The sequence below is a fragment of the Lepisosteus oculatus genome, chromosome 13 (genome assembly GCF_040954835.1).
Source record: "Lepisosteus oculatus isolate fLepOcu1 chromosome 13, fLepOcu1.hap2, whole genome shotgun sequence".
NCBI lineage: Eukaryota > Metazoa > Chordata > Actinopteri > Semionotiformes > Lepisosteidae > Lepisosteus > Lepisosteus oculatus.
In genome coordinates, this window is record NC_090708.1 from 6,573,622 (window position 1) to 6,591,065 (window position 17,444).

The 17,444-nt window shown below is 38.2% G+C and overlaps 2 protein-coding genes across 4 annotated transcripts in view; one reads left to right on the top strand and one right to left on the bottom strand.

The window, feature by feature from the left end:
- rsrc1 (arginine/serine-rich coiled-coil 1) overlaps positions 1–7,269 on the bottom strand; it is a 116,674-nt gene extending 109,405 nt beyond the window's left edge. The window contains exons 1-3 of one of the 2 annotated variants that reach the window (XM_015360939.2): positions 7,173–7,269; positions 3,313–3,492; positions 994–1,122 (exon numbers count right to left, since the gene is read on the bottom strand). In XM_015360939.2, the coding sequence (XP_015216425.1) occupies positions 994–1,122; positions 3,313–3,485 (302 nt within the window). In that variant the 5' untranslated portion in view covers positions 3,486–3,492; positions 7,173–7,269. Of the gene's footprint in view, positions 1–993; positions 1,123–3,312; positions 3,493–7,167 lie in introns of both variants that reach the window. The other variant, XM_015360938.2, reaches the window with a different exon arrangement.
- Positions 7,270–9,999: 2,730 nt separating this feature from the next.
- shox2 (shox homeobox 2) lies at positions 10,000–16,026 on the top strand. 2 transcript variants are annotated; one of them, XM_006637573.3, is made up of 5 exons: positions 10,000–10,634; positions 12,505–12,713; positions 14,741–14,798; positions 15,160–15,248; positions 15,622–16,026. In XM_006637573.3, the coding sequence occupies exons 1-5, from the start codon at positions 10,388–10,390 to the stop codon at positions 15,913–15,915; spliced, it is 897 nt and encodes a 298-aa protein (XP_006637636.1). In that variant the 5' UTR covers positions 10,000–10,387; the 3' UTR covers positions 15,916–16,026. The 2 variants fall into 2 exon arrangements, with proteins under 2 accessions (XP_006637636.1, XP_006637637.1); XM_006637574.3 differs by having other exon boundaries at positions 10,003–10,634; positions 15,658–16,026.
- Positions 16,027–17,444: the final 1,418 nt, after the last annotated feature.

Here is a 17,444-nt window from a genome sequence, read left to right on the forward strand (position 1 = left end):
TGATGTACAGGTCCATCACACACTTGGAAATAAAAAGGGACTGACGTCTTATTCACTCATAACACTGTGTAGTGAGTTTTTACAGAGCACAGCAGTTGCCACGCTCATCCCCTTAGGAGCGTGTCCTTCACCGTCAGATCAGGGGTTCAGAAGAAGAAAACAAATATCAAGAGACTCTTCAATGTGATGAGCCCTTCAATTAATGTATTTGTTTTAGAAACACAAAAAGCTCCACCAACAGCGGCATCTTGATAGTCAGCTTAAATATTCTACATATATCTTGTGTACAACAGTCTAAGAAGACTTGTTATCAGCTCGAGTAACACCCTCCATGAGTCTGGTGAAATGTGCAGAACATTTCACATGCTTGGAAATTTTAATAGAGGTACAGGTCAAACAATAAATTAAGAATTTGTGTACATACATATATAATCTTAACCAAGCATGATTTCTTTTGTTTTATAAGCACAAGGGCCAAAAATATGACCCTGATTAACTTGACAACTAAACTACATATTCAGAGATTTCTAGGGAGGAGGCTCTCTTGGAGGCCCACAGTCATAGTCCCACAGATGGCAGCTTCACACCACTGGCTCCTCAGCCAAGCACACAGACCACATGTCACAACCCAAGGTTCATCTCATACTGGTCAGGATTGCTGCAACTTATACAGTGCATGCTTACGTGTACAGGTTACATATTCATTGCATATTAGTATAATAAAAGGTCTGGCATTCAATCTCTCCACAATGCAGGAAAAAAACAGAGACGAGTGGCTGTTCAAATATAACAGCAAATGAATCAGTCAGGCGTACTGTACAATCCTGTCATGACATCCTTTGTCTTAATTTCCTGCAAATGTAATCACTGCAGCTCAGTAACTATGATTCTTTCTTACTGAACACACTCATTCCAGTGCTTGGAGCCACGTGGGCTCATGTAAATCGAGACTTGTGCTCTACATTATTATGTGCATGAAAGAGAAGGATATACCTTCTGCTTCGGCTCCATGACCTAGATCTCCGAGACCTGTAGAACTTGCTCTTGTCAGGAGTCCTGCTCCGACTGCTTCTTTTCTTCCGGGACCCATAAGAAGAGCTGCTGCTGGACCGCCGTCTGCGTCTAAAATATTTACAAGCCACATAGATTAATGGATGCACTTCTAATTGAGTACAGTAATTCAGGGTCACCCAAACAGCATCAATGTCTAAATCAGTATGAGTCACTGAACTATGTTTAGCAATTCGTTACGTCTTGAAAGGCATATGACCCTTCAGTTGTGGTTTGATGCTAAATCAGCTTTAGGTACTGCTTTTCGTGCTGTATTTGAGAAAGTGGTGAAAAGAAATCATGTTACATTCCATTATTGCGTGCAGTGCAGCTATTATATTCAACTTGCCTACAATGTCTGAATTTAAAATGCACTCATTACATTATATCTGCTTCGGTAACACTGGTGGCTCCCACATACCTTGCTTGTATTTACTCCTTTCATTGAAACAAAGCAATTAAAACCAACGGTCTTTATAAAAATGACTTTGCGTTGGCAAATCAGTTAATATTTTATGAAGTTAGATTTTTTTCCCCCAATGTTTTTTAGGTTCGAATTTTGGTCTGTTTACCATCAGTGTTAAAACAAAATCTGACTGATACTGTATAGTAGGGATAATTCATGGGGAGAATTTAGATATAAGTGCTCGTCTGACTGCAGGAATGTTTTAGTAATATTCATTATTAAAACAGTCTTTCAGACATTCGTATCTGTTTAGCACTAAAGGCGCAGGCTTTCCCAGTGGGAGACCATGTTAGTGAAAGAAAATGTGAAGAATAATATGGTCATGAAACTATCAAAACAAATTTGCACCACTTACAGCAGCGACGGTGCATTTACATTCTCTGAATGGACTGAATATCCAAGCACATGAAAAATGGTCCACATTACTAAGATACTTTGCCTTGTCTGACAGACTACAAAATCTCACATCTTAAACTCCAGCACATATGAATAACACAAGAAATATCTCATCATGTCAAAAAACACCCGTCTGCCTGTCTACACAATTAAAAACGAGGTGCATTACTGGTAGCTCAAGGCCTTGAACAAAACCTACTGTAGGTAGGAGGAACCTTGCGTCCAGCATTTTAATAGAGCTACTGTATTTTGAGTATTGTGGAAAAGAATGTACAACATAATACTTATTCTAATCTTTGACCTAGAAGGATCTGTTCTGTTCTATGCTAGTACAATACACCATATTTGCCGGTGAAGCATAATATATGTGCTTAAACGTAAAACGTTACAGAACCTGTATATTCTCACTTTTCTCCTTGAAACAAATGATTCGGTCCAAACTAAGTCCTAGCATCCCACGGGCCACACTCAACCCCACCTGAGCCACACATTTAATTTAATAAAGCATACAATCTCCTGGTATTACAACATCTTCTGAAATCCCCTCTGCCCAACATTGATATACAAATTAAGCAATGTATTTTTTGAAACAACTGAATAGGGGTTTCAGAAAGACAGACACGAAAACATGCTTGGAGAGAAACTAGCCTTAAATGCTATAACTACTTTTTCCTCTTCTGGGACAGTCCTACTGAACTATGAAATCCTCATAAAATATAAAAGATTAAATCCTTCCCAATTCATCAAAAATAGGAATATCAGGAAAGAAAAGTATCCTTCTTTACCATCTTTTCTCTTGCCTTCATGAACCTGCCTGCAACATGCACTGAAGTGCAAAATTGCTTGACAAAACATGTGTCCTTTTCCAATCCAAACCTTACCTGCTACATCCAATCATATTTCATGACTTCATGATTTCGATATTACCCTGCTTTAGCCATCTATTGTTCCTTGGTCAGACCACAATGAAAACGGACTTAGTGAAAGCTTGAGCTGTCAACAAATTCTCAGGTAACAAGCAAATTATTAGAACCAGCCTCTATTTCCAGGAATTTAGCAGACCATTCTTCAACAGAATCATGTTTTCTAAACAGCCGATTTCACTAAACTGAAAGTATTACTATAAAAAATGGACGAAGACATTTTGAAACTCAAAGACTGGTGACCATCAAGGAATCAGTGTTGTCTCAATGGGTTGTCATGATGCTAATTTGCTTCCTTCATACAATTCTAACCATCAACCTCGAGATGGTTTCTGAGTTGCTGTAGTTTTATGCAACAACTAGTTATACAATGTCAATCAGCAGCCGTGCATAGGAAAGAACATGCTATTGTAAATGGAGGTCAATCAGGAACGGAAGAGGATATTAAAAACCGTCCTTTACATTTTCAGTTCATACCTTCTGTCTCTGCTTCGAGACGGGGAGCGTGACCTGCTCCTTGTTTTTCTCCCCGATTTCTTCCGGCTGGTCACCCGGCTTCCCGAAGAGCTGCTGGAAGACGATCGACGTCGATGTTTCTTTTTCCTATGACTCCTGGTTTCTTCTTCACTGTCTGAGGAATGACGCCCCATCTTTAATCTGCAAGATCAACATAGATGCACGACATCCAAGTGCACAGAAAACAATCAATCAGAGCGAGAATACAGAAATGTAGAGGTTTTTAGAAATTCTAAAGCTCTCAATATAGAAACAAGACTTTTTCAGCTTCTCTCTATTGAGGAACAAGTGTTAAGTTTCTTCCATGCTGAAAAGAGAAGAGAGAAAACACAACGTTTCAGCTGTGAAGCTGAAAGCCGAAAAGTTGCGTTTTCTCTCTTCTCTTTTCAGCATGGAATAAACTTATTACTTGTTCCTTTACAGACTACGCATGCTGACCCACCTGAATTACTTCTCTCTATTGAGGCTACAAAGCACCAGCTAAAACAAAGAGAGATCACTTTATTAGCCATATACAAATTCTTGCATTAGGAATTTATGTTTTCACATACCCCAGCTTGCTCTCCATGAGAGACACAGACAGGGAGAGAAGCTTGGGGTCAGAGCACAGGGTCAGCCATTGTACAGCGCCCCTGGAGCAGTTGGGGTTAAGGGCCTTGCTCAGGAGCCCAACGGAGTAGGATTCCTCTACCGGCCGTGGGATTTGAACTGGCAACCTCCCAGCCAGAGGCACAGATCCTTAGCCACAGTGCTACCACTCCAACAAATAATAGGGACAACAGAGACAGATAATAGGGAATAAACCCTTAGAGGTAGGCCTTCACTCAGTTCCTACAGTGTTTTCTTTCCATCTGCTTTCAGGTACTTAATTGACCCAAGTATTCAATTAACTGGTCAGATGTTCTATTTTTTCACAGTACTCAATATGTTTTATAGCTCCATCACCCTTAACCTGAATGTATCTTTCAAAGCAGACACACACTACGACCACATGATAAAACAGCTGAACTAATGATGGCGGTTAAGGAACAACCAGAAACATAAAAAATTAAACCTTATATTCCTGCCACTGGACAGAAGACATGTATCTCAGGCAAAAGAAACTTGTCAACATCCAGCCAGATCTAAACTGACAAATCAACATGGCAAATGTGCATCTTAATGAGCTTCTTGTCTTTTGCAAAAAAAAATGTTTTCATAGAAAATGAAACAAAACTGCTCTGTATGGTGTGGAACTGCCAACAATTTATATATATTTTTCATTTTGTATAGCAACACATGGACAGTTTGTACTGTAAAAGACATACTGTAAAAGATTGTGTCTTTCTAAAAACACTTGAGTGAGCTAAATCAACTAACTTTAGACACTGGGAACCTTCAGAAACCATAATCTACCAACCAATGAGATCCTCTGCTAAAAAAGTTCTTTAAGCAACTGTGTTCCATTGGCCATGTGCATGATTAACTTAAAATCCTCACCAGACGCACTGCACAGTGCAGCCTACCCACAGATAGCGTGATATCTCTTGACATAGGCACTGACCCAAAGAGTCCACCACAAGACATGGGCCTGGATTTAATCAAAACATCAGCCCACCTGCCAGTAATTATCCATACAAACCCCAAAACTCAACTGTCCAGATCTTAGTCCAATGTCTGAGATGACATGTCCTCCTTAGATTAAGATGCAACTCCATTTTCAGCTCATTCACCTACCCCCAATGTGTAATGCCAGTGCTCCTTCACAGTATTGCCATCTGTTTCTTCAGTGTGCCTTGTAGAAAGCTTTGGAATTTATATTGGATTGATTTATTATTTTTATTAAATCTAGGCCATCACATCCTCTTTCAATTAGGTCCATAAAATCTTTGGACAATGAAGTTCCGCAGTGGGACAGATAGGAAAAGCCATGTTCACTACCCTTTTCAATTAGAATGAAGTTAATCAGAATGTCTAGATGCACTACATGAAGAGGCACCGCCTGGTTTCCTGCCAGCAGAATGCCACCTGTGCAACTGTATATCTCACTGAATAGATCTGAACATCACAAAAGACATATGAAAAATCCTATTTTAGATTTAAGAAACAAATCCCAAATGACACGATAATTTATGAGCTTTTCATCCATTGAAATTCTATGCAGTTAGAGGGTACCAATTAACACAGAAGTTTGAATAGGGAGCTGTGGGAGCATGAGTAGGCTCCAAAAGAACAGGTACAGCTTCATTCCATGCAGAAAGGTAAAGAAACACAATGTTTCAGCTGTGGAGCCTTCTTCAGGTGTGAGGGAGAGAGGGAAAGCAGCAGGTAAGTAAGTTACCATCCCCACAGCCGAAACATTGTGTTTCTTTTCAGCAAGTTCCTTTACATGTTCCATACCAATTAGCCCAGTCCTGCTTCAGATCAGCATCATCCAACTGCCAGACATGACCCTCTTGTTATATGGCTTCTGTTGACAATGTTCCCTAAATAGCACATACATTTATTTTAAAAAGTCATACGTCACTAACAGGACTCAAACGGGGGCTTTATTGAGCAGTGTTACTGATATGTCAAGACATGTTTGTCTTAAACACCATTAAGAAGTCCAAGATCAGTGCTCATCAAAAGTGCTCTTTTTCCAAGCCGGTTTACATTACACCTCTCATACAAGTGCAAAGCAAGTACATCAGTCCACTTTCCTGTTACAGACCTGTTGTCTGGCTTCCCAGCACCATTGCTCTCGTCTCTCAGCTCGCACCATTTCCAATTCCGACCTCTCCATCGTAATCAACGCTATCCTTCTGCCAACACTCACTCCTGCCCCGGGGAATTCCTGAGACTGCTCCCTCCTGGATCTTCATCAGCCTCACTGATCAGGCACAGCAGGTCTCCTGCTGATGTCTGCTCTCTTCTTCTGTCTTGTTCATCATGGTTCTGTCCTGGGTCCCCTACTGTTCTCTTTCTACACCCTCCTTCTGCTTTTCAGATCTTTGTTGTGCTGACAATGCTCAGCTCTCCAATACCAAAACCTCCAGGATGCACTGTCCACTCCAGCCACTTAATTTCTGGCCTCCTTTTTTGCCCTTTCTCTCCTTCTCCTTTTGTATTCAAACTACCCTTTCATTTTTTTTTTCCATTTGAATTGCTCTTCATGTTTGTGCTACCCTTAGTAACATTTTCTTCACTTCTTTTTTAACTATACCTGCACGGTTGTTCTCTTTAGTTTCATTTAACCATTTAAAATGCATCCTCTATAGATCCGTATGCCAATAAATAATAATAATTTATTTTAGACTACTCGGAAAAGTTTTAACCACAGATTATTATGCCTTTGGATAAAGGGCAGGGTATGAACTCACTGTAGTAGTTAAATGGCCAAACCCGAGTTGAGCAAACTTCCCCTTTCACAAATCTGCCACCTCCAATAAAAATTGCTAAAAACTGTTAAATGTTAAAGGAACTGCAAACGCTGTAACGTAGCCCAAACAATCGTAATAAACCGATATATTCCACGCAGCACAATGCAGAAATACCGAGTCTGTCGTCCGCTGCTAAACTTCCAACAGTTAAATAAAAACAATTATTAGAAACTTTCCGCGGTCTAATACAAGGCATGACTACGTCTAAAAATAAGTCCTCATCAACTGAAATAACACAGCAGCAGCAAAAGATTACAGTTTCCTTAATTCAGCAGCAGTATCCAGAATGTAAACAGAAAAGGGCCTGATGATTGCAATTTGGTATAAAACTGTCGAATACAAAAATTACATTTTAAACCAGATTGCCCTTACACATTTTCTATCACATTAAAGGTGTATAAACATAATTTCTTACCAGACCTTTTGTTTAAATTGTGACTTTAAGTAAAAGCAAGCTTGTTTGAAGAACAGCGCCATGCACAACACTTCAGACCTATCTTGCAGACTTCAGAGCAGATCGGCAATGAAGTCAGCAAAGGAATCAATTGCAGAGCAATCGTTCAAGTAACCTTCTCTTCATCATCGGCTAGTGTGCAAATCTTTCAGTGGGTATTTTGTGCTAAATGTATAAGAATCAGACTTTTCTTGAAAGTGCTGATGTGGCTATTGTTTCTTAAAAATTAAATCTATTGAAACAACAACTGACCATTTAAATCGGTAGGCTATTTTGAGGGAAACGAAGTTATCGATTAAAAACTCTCAACTGTTTTCGAAACAAGCATGTGGTTATAGCTTTCAGTAATTAATATTATTTAATAAATAGTAATGTTGTGTAGATTATATCGTAAATACATATTCCACGGCTTGCACCAAAAACATATTGTATATTTGTGATACCAAAAATGCAGGGATTTATGAGGGAGAAATCACAAAGCCAGAGTTGGTGATCTGTTATGATGGATGCGAAGATATCTACTGTATAAGGATTTCTTAAACAACCAACGTCTGATAGTGAAATTAGACGTCTTTATGTAGCATGTAGGTGTGTTTGTGAGCGCTTGTGTGCAAATGTTTGTGTTGCGAAAGCATTTTTATACAAACTACCTAAAAGTGTGATTAAAAAGTCAAAATGTTTCTACTGTATATGGTCATGCTTCCCAAAAAAAGTTCATTTAATCTTTGAGCATATAGTTGGTATATTTTAGTTTGGATAAAAATGTCCTTTGAGTCACAGCATATTCCAACAAAGCCTACCGTATATCTTGTGTTCACCACAAAATCATTAATTAAAAAAACACATTTTGAATTATACTACTGCTTGATCAAGAAACGGAGGAATAGAGGTTTTAAAAATGTGTCGTTTATATTAAATAGCATGCAATAACCATAAAATAACATTAACAGATTAAGGTGAAGTGACATAAAAATTGTAGTTGATGCAGAACTTTTTCAGCAATTCTTATAAAAAGTCATACCGTACCAAATGCAATTGCTGTCTTCTGTTCAAAACCGCAGTTTTAAAGAATACGCGCTATAGAGGGAAATAAAGTTATTTATAGTTATACGCAAAGGTGAACAAACAAACAAAAGCATGTTTTATAATTACAGCTTTATAGAAGTCTTATTGATCTTTTAGTTTGAGACTTTTGGAACGCGTTAGCGATACCTACACATTCAGAAAACCTCCGACTTGCACAATCTATTCAGCCCGGGAGTATACTGTAGCCCGTCTATATTTGAAACAGTTTCATCTTCAAGATAACCCGTTAATTGCTTTTTTTGTTAATAAGAAGATTAACTCTTTACTGAGCCGCTAAAGCTGTCAAAATTCATTCAGTTTCACGGGGTGAGGTAAAATTAAAACTAAATTCTGCATTTATAAAAGGCTAATATTAATAATGAACATGTACTGTAGTTAAACTTTTAATTCACTTAAAACGTAGCCTGATTTCGTATCCTTCCCTATATTTTTCTTCTTCTTTTTCTTCTACTTCTATTATTATTATTGTTATCATCATCATCATCATCATCATTATTGCGGTTCCTGCTGTTGCTGTAACTTACAGCCAACACAATTACTATTAATATTAATGATAGTAAGGGTGATACAGTAGATGTAGTAAAGACCACCAGTTTAAGTAAAACAGCAGCGTAAAACTAAATAGAATAATAGAAGTAGGAATTCGCTACACAGAAAGTAATAGCGCTCGAAACACTGACTTTATACTAATGAAAAATAATGTATACAGAAAATTCAAGAAAGTGGGCAATATAAATATTGTATCCGGGGAATTGTTAGATAATGGAAGGAAATATCGTGTCGTTTACATTAACAACACACTTTATGATGTCTCTTTACCATTATCAATATTCTATTACTGTAAATCGATCCATTTGTATTCCGTTGCGAACGCTAATATCTTAAATGCAAACAAATCATTCGTGAAGCGTTTTCGTGGTATTAAGTATAATAAATTCGTTGCTATTTGCATTTATGAGGAAAATGGGTGACCTGTAAAGCTCGAGTTCTTATGTTCTAAACAAATTTAAACAAAACTCAGCTTTCTGTAGGCTACTGTGGTGAAAATAGTAGTCTAATGCAGTACTCTGCGTTACCCAACTATCTCTCACACCAGAGTTCGTTCTATTATCTCAAGTGTCAGTCCAAGACTAATGAAGTGCCTGTCGTGCTTAACAACATATACTTCTAAGTTCAGGCTATTCGATGAAGACATGCTTTCTTCACTAAAAAATGATAAGAAATTAAAGAAATAATCGTATGGTATTATTATAATTTCTATTGATAATAAATATGTCATCTGAATACAAAATCTGAAAGTGCACGATGCTTTTACGGTTGGGCAGAAAGTACGGTTCCTGTTTAAAATATAAAAGCTACAATCAAATAAACACCCTTTTCTGCACTATCTAGTTAAATTTCATGATGTCCGATCAATTCCAGTTACAGTACATGCTGTCTGAAGTTCTTCAGCAAAAGATGTAGCCGTGGCCTTGTTCGGTAACCGTTCTGTTGCAGAGTTTTACCTTTCCGGATCGCAGTCGTAGTTTTTTTTTTGAAAGATCAGAGTTATTTTGAGGAAGCTCTTCTCCATGTGTTCCATCTGCACAAGCCTGTCATTTTCATTTTAGCCACACCCCTGCCGGGCCAGCCCTTTCCCCCAGTGTTTAAAAACTAACTCAGGACAATAGCACCGAATGCACGCTTAATTAAATTAATTAGTGCTTCTTGTCAATCCCGGATTAATGGCCAATAGCAACGTCGTAAGACGGATCGGAAACCTGAAGGGTTGATAATATTTTTTTTCTTTTTTTTTTCCTTGACAGTGTGCAGAGAAAGAAGGGGCTCATCCCTATTTCCTAAGGGGAGGTAATTTGCACAGATCAAGGGGCAGGCATTGCAAAGTATAAATAGTGTGACTTCAATAGCATATCACCAGCAGGTCTGAACTCCGCAGCAAGAAGAATTGTCCAAGATCTGTGCATTTAACTCGAGATCTAGAGTTGGCAAAACATCATCTTGTATTTAGGTCGACAAAAAGACTACTCTTGATGTGTTATTGCAGGCTGTTGTGGAACTGAAAAAAAAAGGCGAGAAGGGAAGATTCTGAGTAGTGATGGAAGAACTTACCGCCTTCGTGTCCAAGTCTTTTGATCAGAAAGTGAAAGAGAAGAAGGAGGTGATCACATACAGGGAGGTTCTGGAAACTGGACCAGCGAGAGGGAGGGAGCCGATCTCCACTGAACCAAGTCGGGAGGAGGTGAGCGCACTCGCCCGGGGAGGCGCGCGATCTCCAGGCAGGGAGACGGACATGCTTGGGCCGGAGCGAACGAGGGATACGGGCAGCCCTAAACTAATTGATGGTAACTAGCTATACATATATTTGCCATTAGTCTATGCTGTTGCATCTTTTCATAGTCCTCACAAAATTCTCTGTGTGATTGACAGTGAGCTGGTATTCTGCACGTGCACAATTCTTTGCCATGATTTTACCTCCGTTTTATGAATTGAATTATATGAAAATGATTTTTTTTTTGTGAGGCTCGCGGTACCCAAGACGAACGCAGAGCAATTGGTGGAATATAGAAATTAAAACGCCGACCAATATATGTCTGTTTCGTGTCAATTGTATGTGACTTTAATTGTACTTGTAATTGTGCACTTATGGAGAACGCTGGATTTATTCTAGCTGATACTTGTGAAAGTTTTATGTGGCTTCTGTAATGTAAAATGGTATAATGTAAATTACTGTGCTGTCAGAAGGTGACCAGACGTACAAATGGCACTATAGCTCGTACGCTTTTTATTTGAAAAAAAAAAAAGGGAATAGCTATTTGCGAAAGCTTAATGTGAAACCTGGCGTTTAACCAAAAGAAAAAAAGAATTTGTATCGCGTTAATGAGATATTTTTTGGAAGTGTTTAAAAATTCTTAAACACCTGTTAAATGCATTTGAATTCAGGTGCAGTATTCAAACGTTCGTTTATTTTCGACTCACTGTAAGGCCTGTGTGCATTTGTGTTTGTACAGTACTGTATGTGACTGTGGAGGATCACTGTTAGTTGGACGTAATCTCAATTCATTGCAAAGGTTACATAAAAACTGCACACGTTGCTTAACATAATACTGTATCTGAAAAAGTGCTTTGATGCTTCATCTCTGAATACCAACAACATAAATATTTTTTTGAATACATTGAATGCATTAAAATCGTTTATTATGAACTGTTAGGTCACAAATGAGACAGCTACTGTAGGAGACAGGTTTACCTTTCTGAACAATTAGCCCTGGCTGCATTGTATAAAAGTTGATTTCAGTAACTTCACAACTAATATTACGCCGCAATGAATGATTATGGATACAGAACGTGTGGGACGGATGTAATCTGTTTAGAATGTTTACTTTAGAGCTTTGGTCAAGCAACGATTTCTGTGTCCAGATCGGAACTCGATATAGAACATCTTCCGGATAAGCTCTAGTGATAATCAAAAATAATTTAAAAAAACATTGTTCATAACACCGTTTATTCTCGAGATTGCTTAGGCCAGGGTGGAAATATTACGTTTTAATACTGGCAACAACAGTGACGGTTTTCAAAAGGATCTCGTATAAGCTGCATTCTAGACACGTGTTTGTACTCCGGTTCCTCTTGCGAACTTCATTTTCGTAAACAAAATTTTGTTCAGTTTATTCAAACTGAGTTTGAATGTTTTTAATCATGCAAAACATGAAGAAATTGTTAAGTATAATGACAACCTTCAAAATTACATTTATGAAAATATTTATTTAAAAAAGGATAGAGTAGATAGGCTACAAATCCTTAAATATTAACTCGTTTTACATCCTTAATAAACCTTCAAGTAAATGATAAATCATTACATTGATCAAGTTCTTAAGTAAAAGGCTAAACGAATGTGTCAAAAAGTGGAAAAAACGCGCCAATAAAAAATAAAAATAAAAACTAAACCTAGATTTTTTTATTACTCTGTACCAATAAATGAAGGTTGAAACCTTATTTTAAGCCTGTGTCAGATACCCAGTAGTGCGCACGTACATGCATATTTATAAGGATTCAATTATTTAAAAGCTTTCGGAAGACTACAAAATACCCGAGCTTGATACTGGTTATGATTGAGGAAACGCTAGGGTGTGATTTTAAGTGAGGTCTCTAAGTATTTGCTTTTTAAAAAAATAATCTATCTTTAGGCCTTACGATCTGCCTCTGTTCCTGAAGGTAACACTGATATGAAAGAAAGGAAAGAAGATTCAAAGCCAATGGAAGACGAAACGCAGACTAAAATCAAGCAGCGCAGAAGTCGGACTAACTTTACCCTGGAACAATTGAACGAGCTGGAGAGACTTTTTGATGAAACTCATTATCCTGACGCTTTCATGAGGGAAGAACTTAGCCAGAGACTTGGTCTTTCTGAAGCACGAGTACAAGTAAGCGATTCAAATATATGGCTTAGTTTGTACATATGTGTCAATATACCTGTGACTCACCTGAATTTAACTGGTATTGGAAGAAGCTACCAAGTAGCCAAGCGCATTGTTATCCCGATTAAATACAAATTTACAGTGCAATAGTGTGAAAGGAATGTCAATAGATCACGGTAAATGTTTCAATCTAAATTTGTTCTGTTTTTATGGAATTTGGAGTAGGGTACTGCTACATTAACAAAAAAGGCTTAAAGAAATTCTGCACTTGTTTAAAAGGGTATTTATTAAGTGCAATTGGGTGGTGTGGAAGTGTTTGGGATCGTGTGACATTGTAACAGGATGAAAAGTCATATGGAATAAGGGTAAAATGAAGGCTTGGCGTTTATTCCAAATTATGATATTGTCCGAAATAGCAATCTGTGTGAATAGACCAGTGAGTGTCACCGGTTGGGATAAATACATTTCTATTTCAAGAAGAGCTTTTAAAATAGATCAATCTCTTTATATATGGACTGTAGAGAAATTGTATAGATACCAGTTAAACAAAATTATCATTGATTTAATCGTGAACTCTAGTGTACCCTTTATTACATGCGTCTTCATGAAATACGTTTTTAGAAAATCGTCAGCTAACTTGTCAAAAGACGATTACGGTACGATTGCAACGAGTCATTGTAAAACACAATAGAAAAACTGTAATGGTAATAACAACCCTTTTCGTAAATTCTCGTTCCCCCAGCATCTGTAAGTCTGCCTGGACTTTGAGATTTAGACACAGAGGACCATCTGTACAGAAATATAATAAGTGTCTTTAAGAAGAGTACAATTTACATGTAATAGGATCAGGGTAACTGAGCCGAATGACGATAATCAACATACACCCAGGTTTTGAACTGATTTATCAAACCGTATAATATCTTATTCCAATTGTTTTCAGTTCTTCGTATTGAAAAATAAAGCGTATTTATAAAGCGTATTTCAAGGTATTGTTGCTCTGTTCTGCTTTTTCCTCTGTTAACACGAGATGTAACTGGCCGAATGCAAAGAATACATAGGATTTGCACACAGTGTGCACCATTTAATTATGATTATATGTATATCCTCAATAAAACTACTAAACGCGGAATTCCTAATTATAAATTAGTGATTCTGCAAAAGCCTCAAGAAACGTGTGTCTTCACATTATTAATGTGGTGTTTGTACGTATTTGCAGACCACATTCATTGAATTTAAACACGTTTGGAACATCTTGCTCCACGTAGCGTAGGAATAAATATCATAACGGCGCAAATCATAATTTAATAAATACCAAAAATTTAAATTTGATGAATTGGTTGTACACATTTTGGAAACCGAAAAATTGTTTCTGAGTCAATTTATCCATCGCCTTATGGGGGGATTCAAAGCAGATTATCATAATAATGAGGTGCTTAAGCTGCTTTCGCCAATTCTCTTAGCCGAAATAACGGTTTTAACAAAGAAGTACAGAGAAAGAGCAATCTTCAGAAAATTCTTTGTACTGGACTTGTTATGACAGTAATTAAACTAAACTGTGAGGCATTAAAAGCTTCAGTAACATAAATTTTCTTGCAGATAAAGCTAATTAATTTTACAGGCTACTAATGAGCACACTCTTCTTAGATCCCACAGCTCAGATGTCTAAAGCCATTATCAGATGTTGGTATTAGATATCAGTGAGTCAATTCAGTTCGTCTGGGACTATAATCTATAGAAAGATGAAACCAGTGCTGAGAAAGTAATTTATTATGGTCCAATTTAGGTTGCAAATTTCGATTAAAGCGTGTTTATATTTAATTATTTATTGTGTATTACTTGTTGTTGTTTCTCTGTCCCCTCTTGCTTGTATGTTTTAATGTAAGAATTTAAAAAAGAGGTAAGCAGCATTAATATTTTAGGAGTCTTATGGGATATTGTTTTCTGATTGTTGTCGTTTTGAGAAGAATTACACATGCCCCCTCACAAACAGCTGCCAGTCACAGTGGTTAATTAATTAATTTATTTCCCTGTAGGTTTGGTTTCAGAACAGGAGAGCTAAATGCAGAAAACAGGAGAATCAGCTACATAAAGGTGTGTGTCTTTCTTTGTCATCTTAATTCACCTTGCTTTTAAATACGTAAGACACGTTTACAAGCAACATAACGTCAGTATTTAAAGGAACATTACTCTGTCAAAACAATTCCTTAGAAAAAAGTCGATAGGACCTCCAGGTGAGAGGAATGTACTGTACAGGGGGGGAAGAAATCGCGAAACTGTTTCCGAAGTCTTTAAGGAGTCCACAGCTTTCCTACTGGGGAGACGTGAACACTTTCCACGCTTGTGCCGAGCGCTCAAAATGAGCACAACCGTACGGAAAGCTGCGAAATGACGCACTTGACGGTGGTGAGTGTTTTGGGCCGAAGTTTGAACACGATCTGTGCTTCTCACACAGGAGTTCTTATCGGAGCGGCCAGTCAGTTTGAGGCCTGCCGTGTAGCGCCATATGTCAACGTGGGAGCTCTGAGGATGCCATTCCAACAGGCAAGTCACAGCGAAGCACACACTCCGGAGCTGGAGCAGTCTCGCTCTTCGCGACCCCAAAGTAGAAGGACGTATTCTCTGATCAGTGGCACGTTAGATTGCATTCACCTCTGACACTTCCCGGGTGCCAGTTTTACCTGTAAGGTGTGGTAGAAATGATACAGGGATGTCGTGAGGAATTTTGATAGCACCTTTCGGGGTTGCAGTCTTAGTGTCTTCCGAAATTGACATCGGTGGTATATCAAATGTTAATGGCTGACTTTGTGACAGGCGGGGGTTTGTGGGTTGTAATGCCACCTACAATGCTGCTTATGTTGGCGGCCTTTCAGGTGTTAATGTTTTCTCCCCTTTCTTCCTATTCGTATGTCTTTAGGATAGTCATTGCAACGTGCCGCCCTTGTCCTTTCAGGTCCAGGCCCAACTCCAGCTGGACAGCGCTGTGGCCCACGCTCATCATCACCTGCACTCTCACCTGGCCGCACACGCACCCTACATGATGTTCCCCGCTCCGCCATTTGGGTTGCCATTGGCCACGCTGGCGGCGGAGTCGGCTTCAGCCGCCTCAGTCGTGGCCGCAGCCGCAGCCGCGAAGAGCACCAACAAGAACTCCAGCATCGCGGATCTGAGACTCAAGGCCAAAAAACACGCGGCCGCGCTGGGACTGTGACTAGGGGACAGCGCGTTTGTAAGACCGCGAGTGACGGACAGCCCGCCGCAGCCACGCCGGCTTTTCATGAACTGAGAGAAAAAAGACATTATTTATGAGTTTTTAAATGAAGGAGGAAAGAAAAATGGAGAACTATAAATATAGACTATTTATAAACAAAAAACTGTGAATGCTAACCGAACTGTGGAACGAGAGCAAAAAAAAAAAAGAATTGTTATATTTATACAACTTGCGAAGCCAACTTGGGAACAGAATTAACAAGAAAAGTGAAAGAAATGTCTATAAAAGGAAGATTATACTGAGTATAGAGGAAAACGCAGCTGGGACGTTCGGGGTTTTGTTTGACAAAGCCAACAATTCTGCGCAGTTTTTCTTTCTAAAGTTATTATTTCCTATCGAAACAGAGGCTGGCCTCCTTATACTTCAAACAGACACCAGAGCGTCCCTCCACAAAGGGACAAACTCTGGGCATTTTTGAACAAAAAGACAATGTGGGAGATTTTTTTTTCTTCTTCTCCACATCAGAACTGCAGAACAGTATTTGCATGTATTTTCTCTTCATGGATGACGTTACTTGAGTCAGTTGCGTTTCATATTCATTTTTGTGGACTGCAGTCATTCAGAGGAGTCAAAGAAGCAAAACAGTCAATCAGATCGTGTTGGGGTGGGGCGGGGGTGAGGTGTTTTCATTCGACTACATGATGATTCACTGTATAACTACTTATCTAAAATTCAAATCAAATTCGGTTGTAGGATGTAAGGTGTCCATATTTGCAGATAATAGTGCCGATTAAAGTTCGCATTTCAAAAATGCTGAAGGCTTTGGGAAAAAATATATAGATAATAAGGTACGGGCACATGTAAAATATGTTGATACACAAGAAACAAAATTTATTTTGGTTATAGTGTGATTTAATATAACATTGTCAGAATCCTAATCTTTTTTCGGTGCGCTTATTCATGTACATTTTCCCCTATTGTAATGTTGGTGTTTTTTATTGCGTAGCTGTTAAAAAAAAGGGGACCTTATAGGTGCAGATTTATTCAAGCCTGATATGGCTGTAAATTTACATCATTTTTTTATGTGAAACGTGAATACGCCAAAAGACAATGCTTTCAGTTCTTAAAATAAATTAACTTGACTTTGGTATAACAACTGTGTGATTTTCTATATTTCGTTCATAGCCCTATGCTACTTTTCAAAACTGTGTTTTTCAAGACTTTTCTCTTATTTTTATTACAGATTTTGTTTCACTGTGCTAACAAACATATTTGGTATTCTGAATTTATAGAATTGGAACGAATTTTAAAAACAGGTTCATCTTCTTAAAGTTCTTATTAAAAAATAATTTGTATGGTGATATAATTAAGACAACTGCAATAACCTTGACAGAAAAAATGTTTTTTTTTATTACAAATGTCAAAACAAAAGGGCAATGCTGTGGAACTTTGTATCTACTGTAAGGCTACCAATACATAAAAAAGTACTGAGGCTGTGTCTTGACGGTTCTGCTCAAACTTTTTCACAA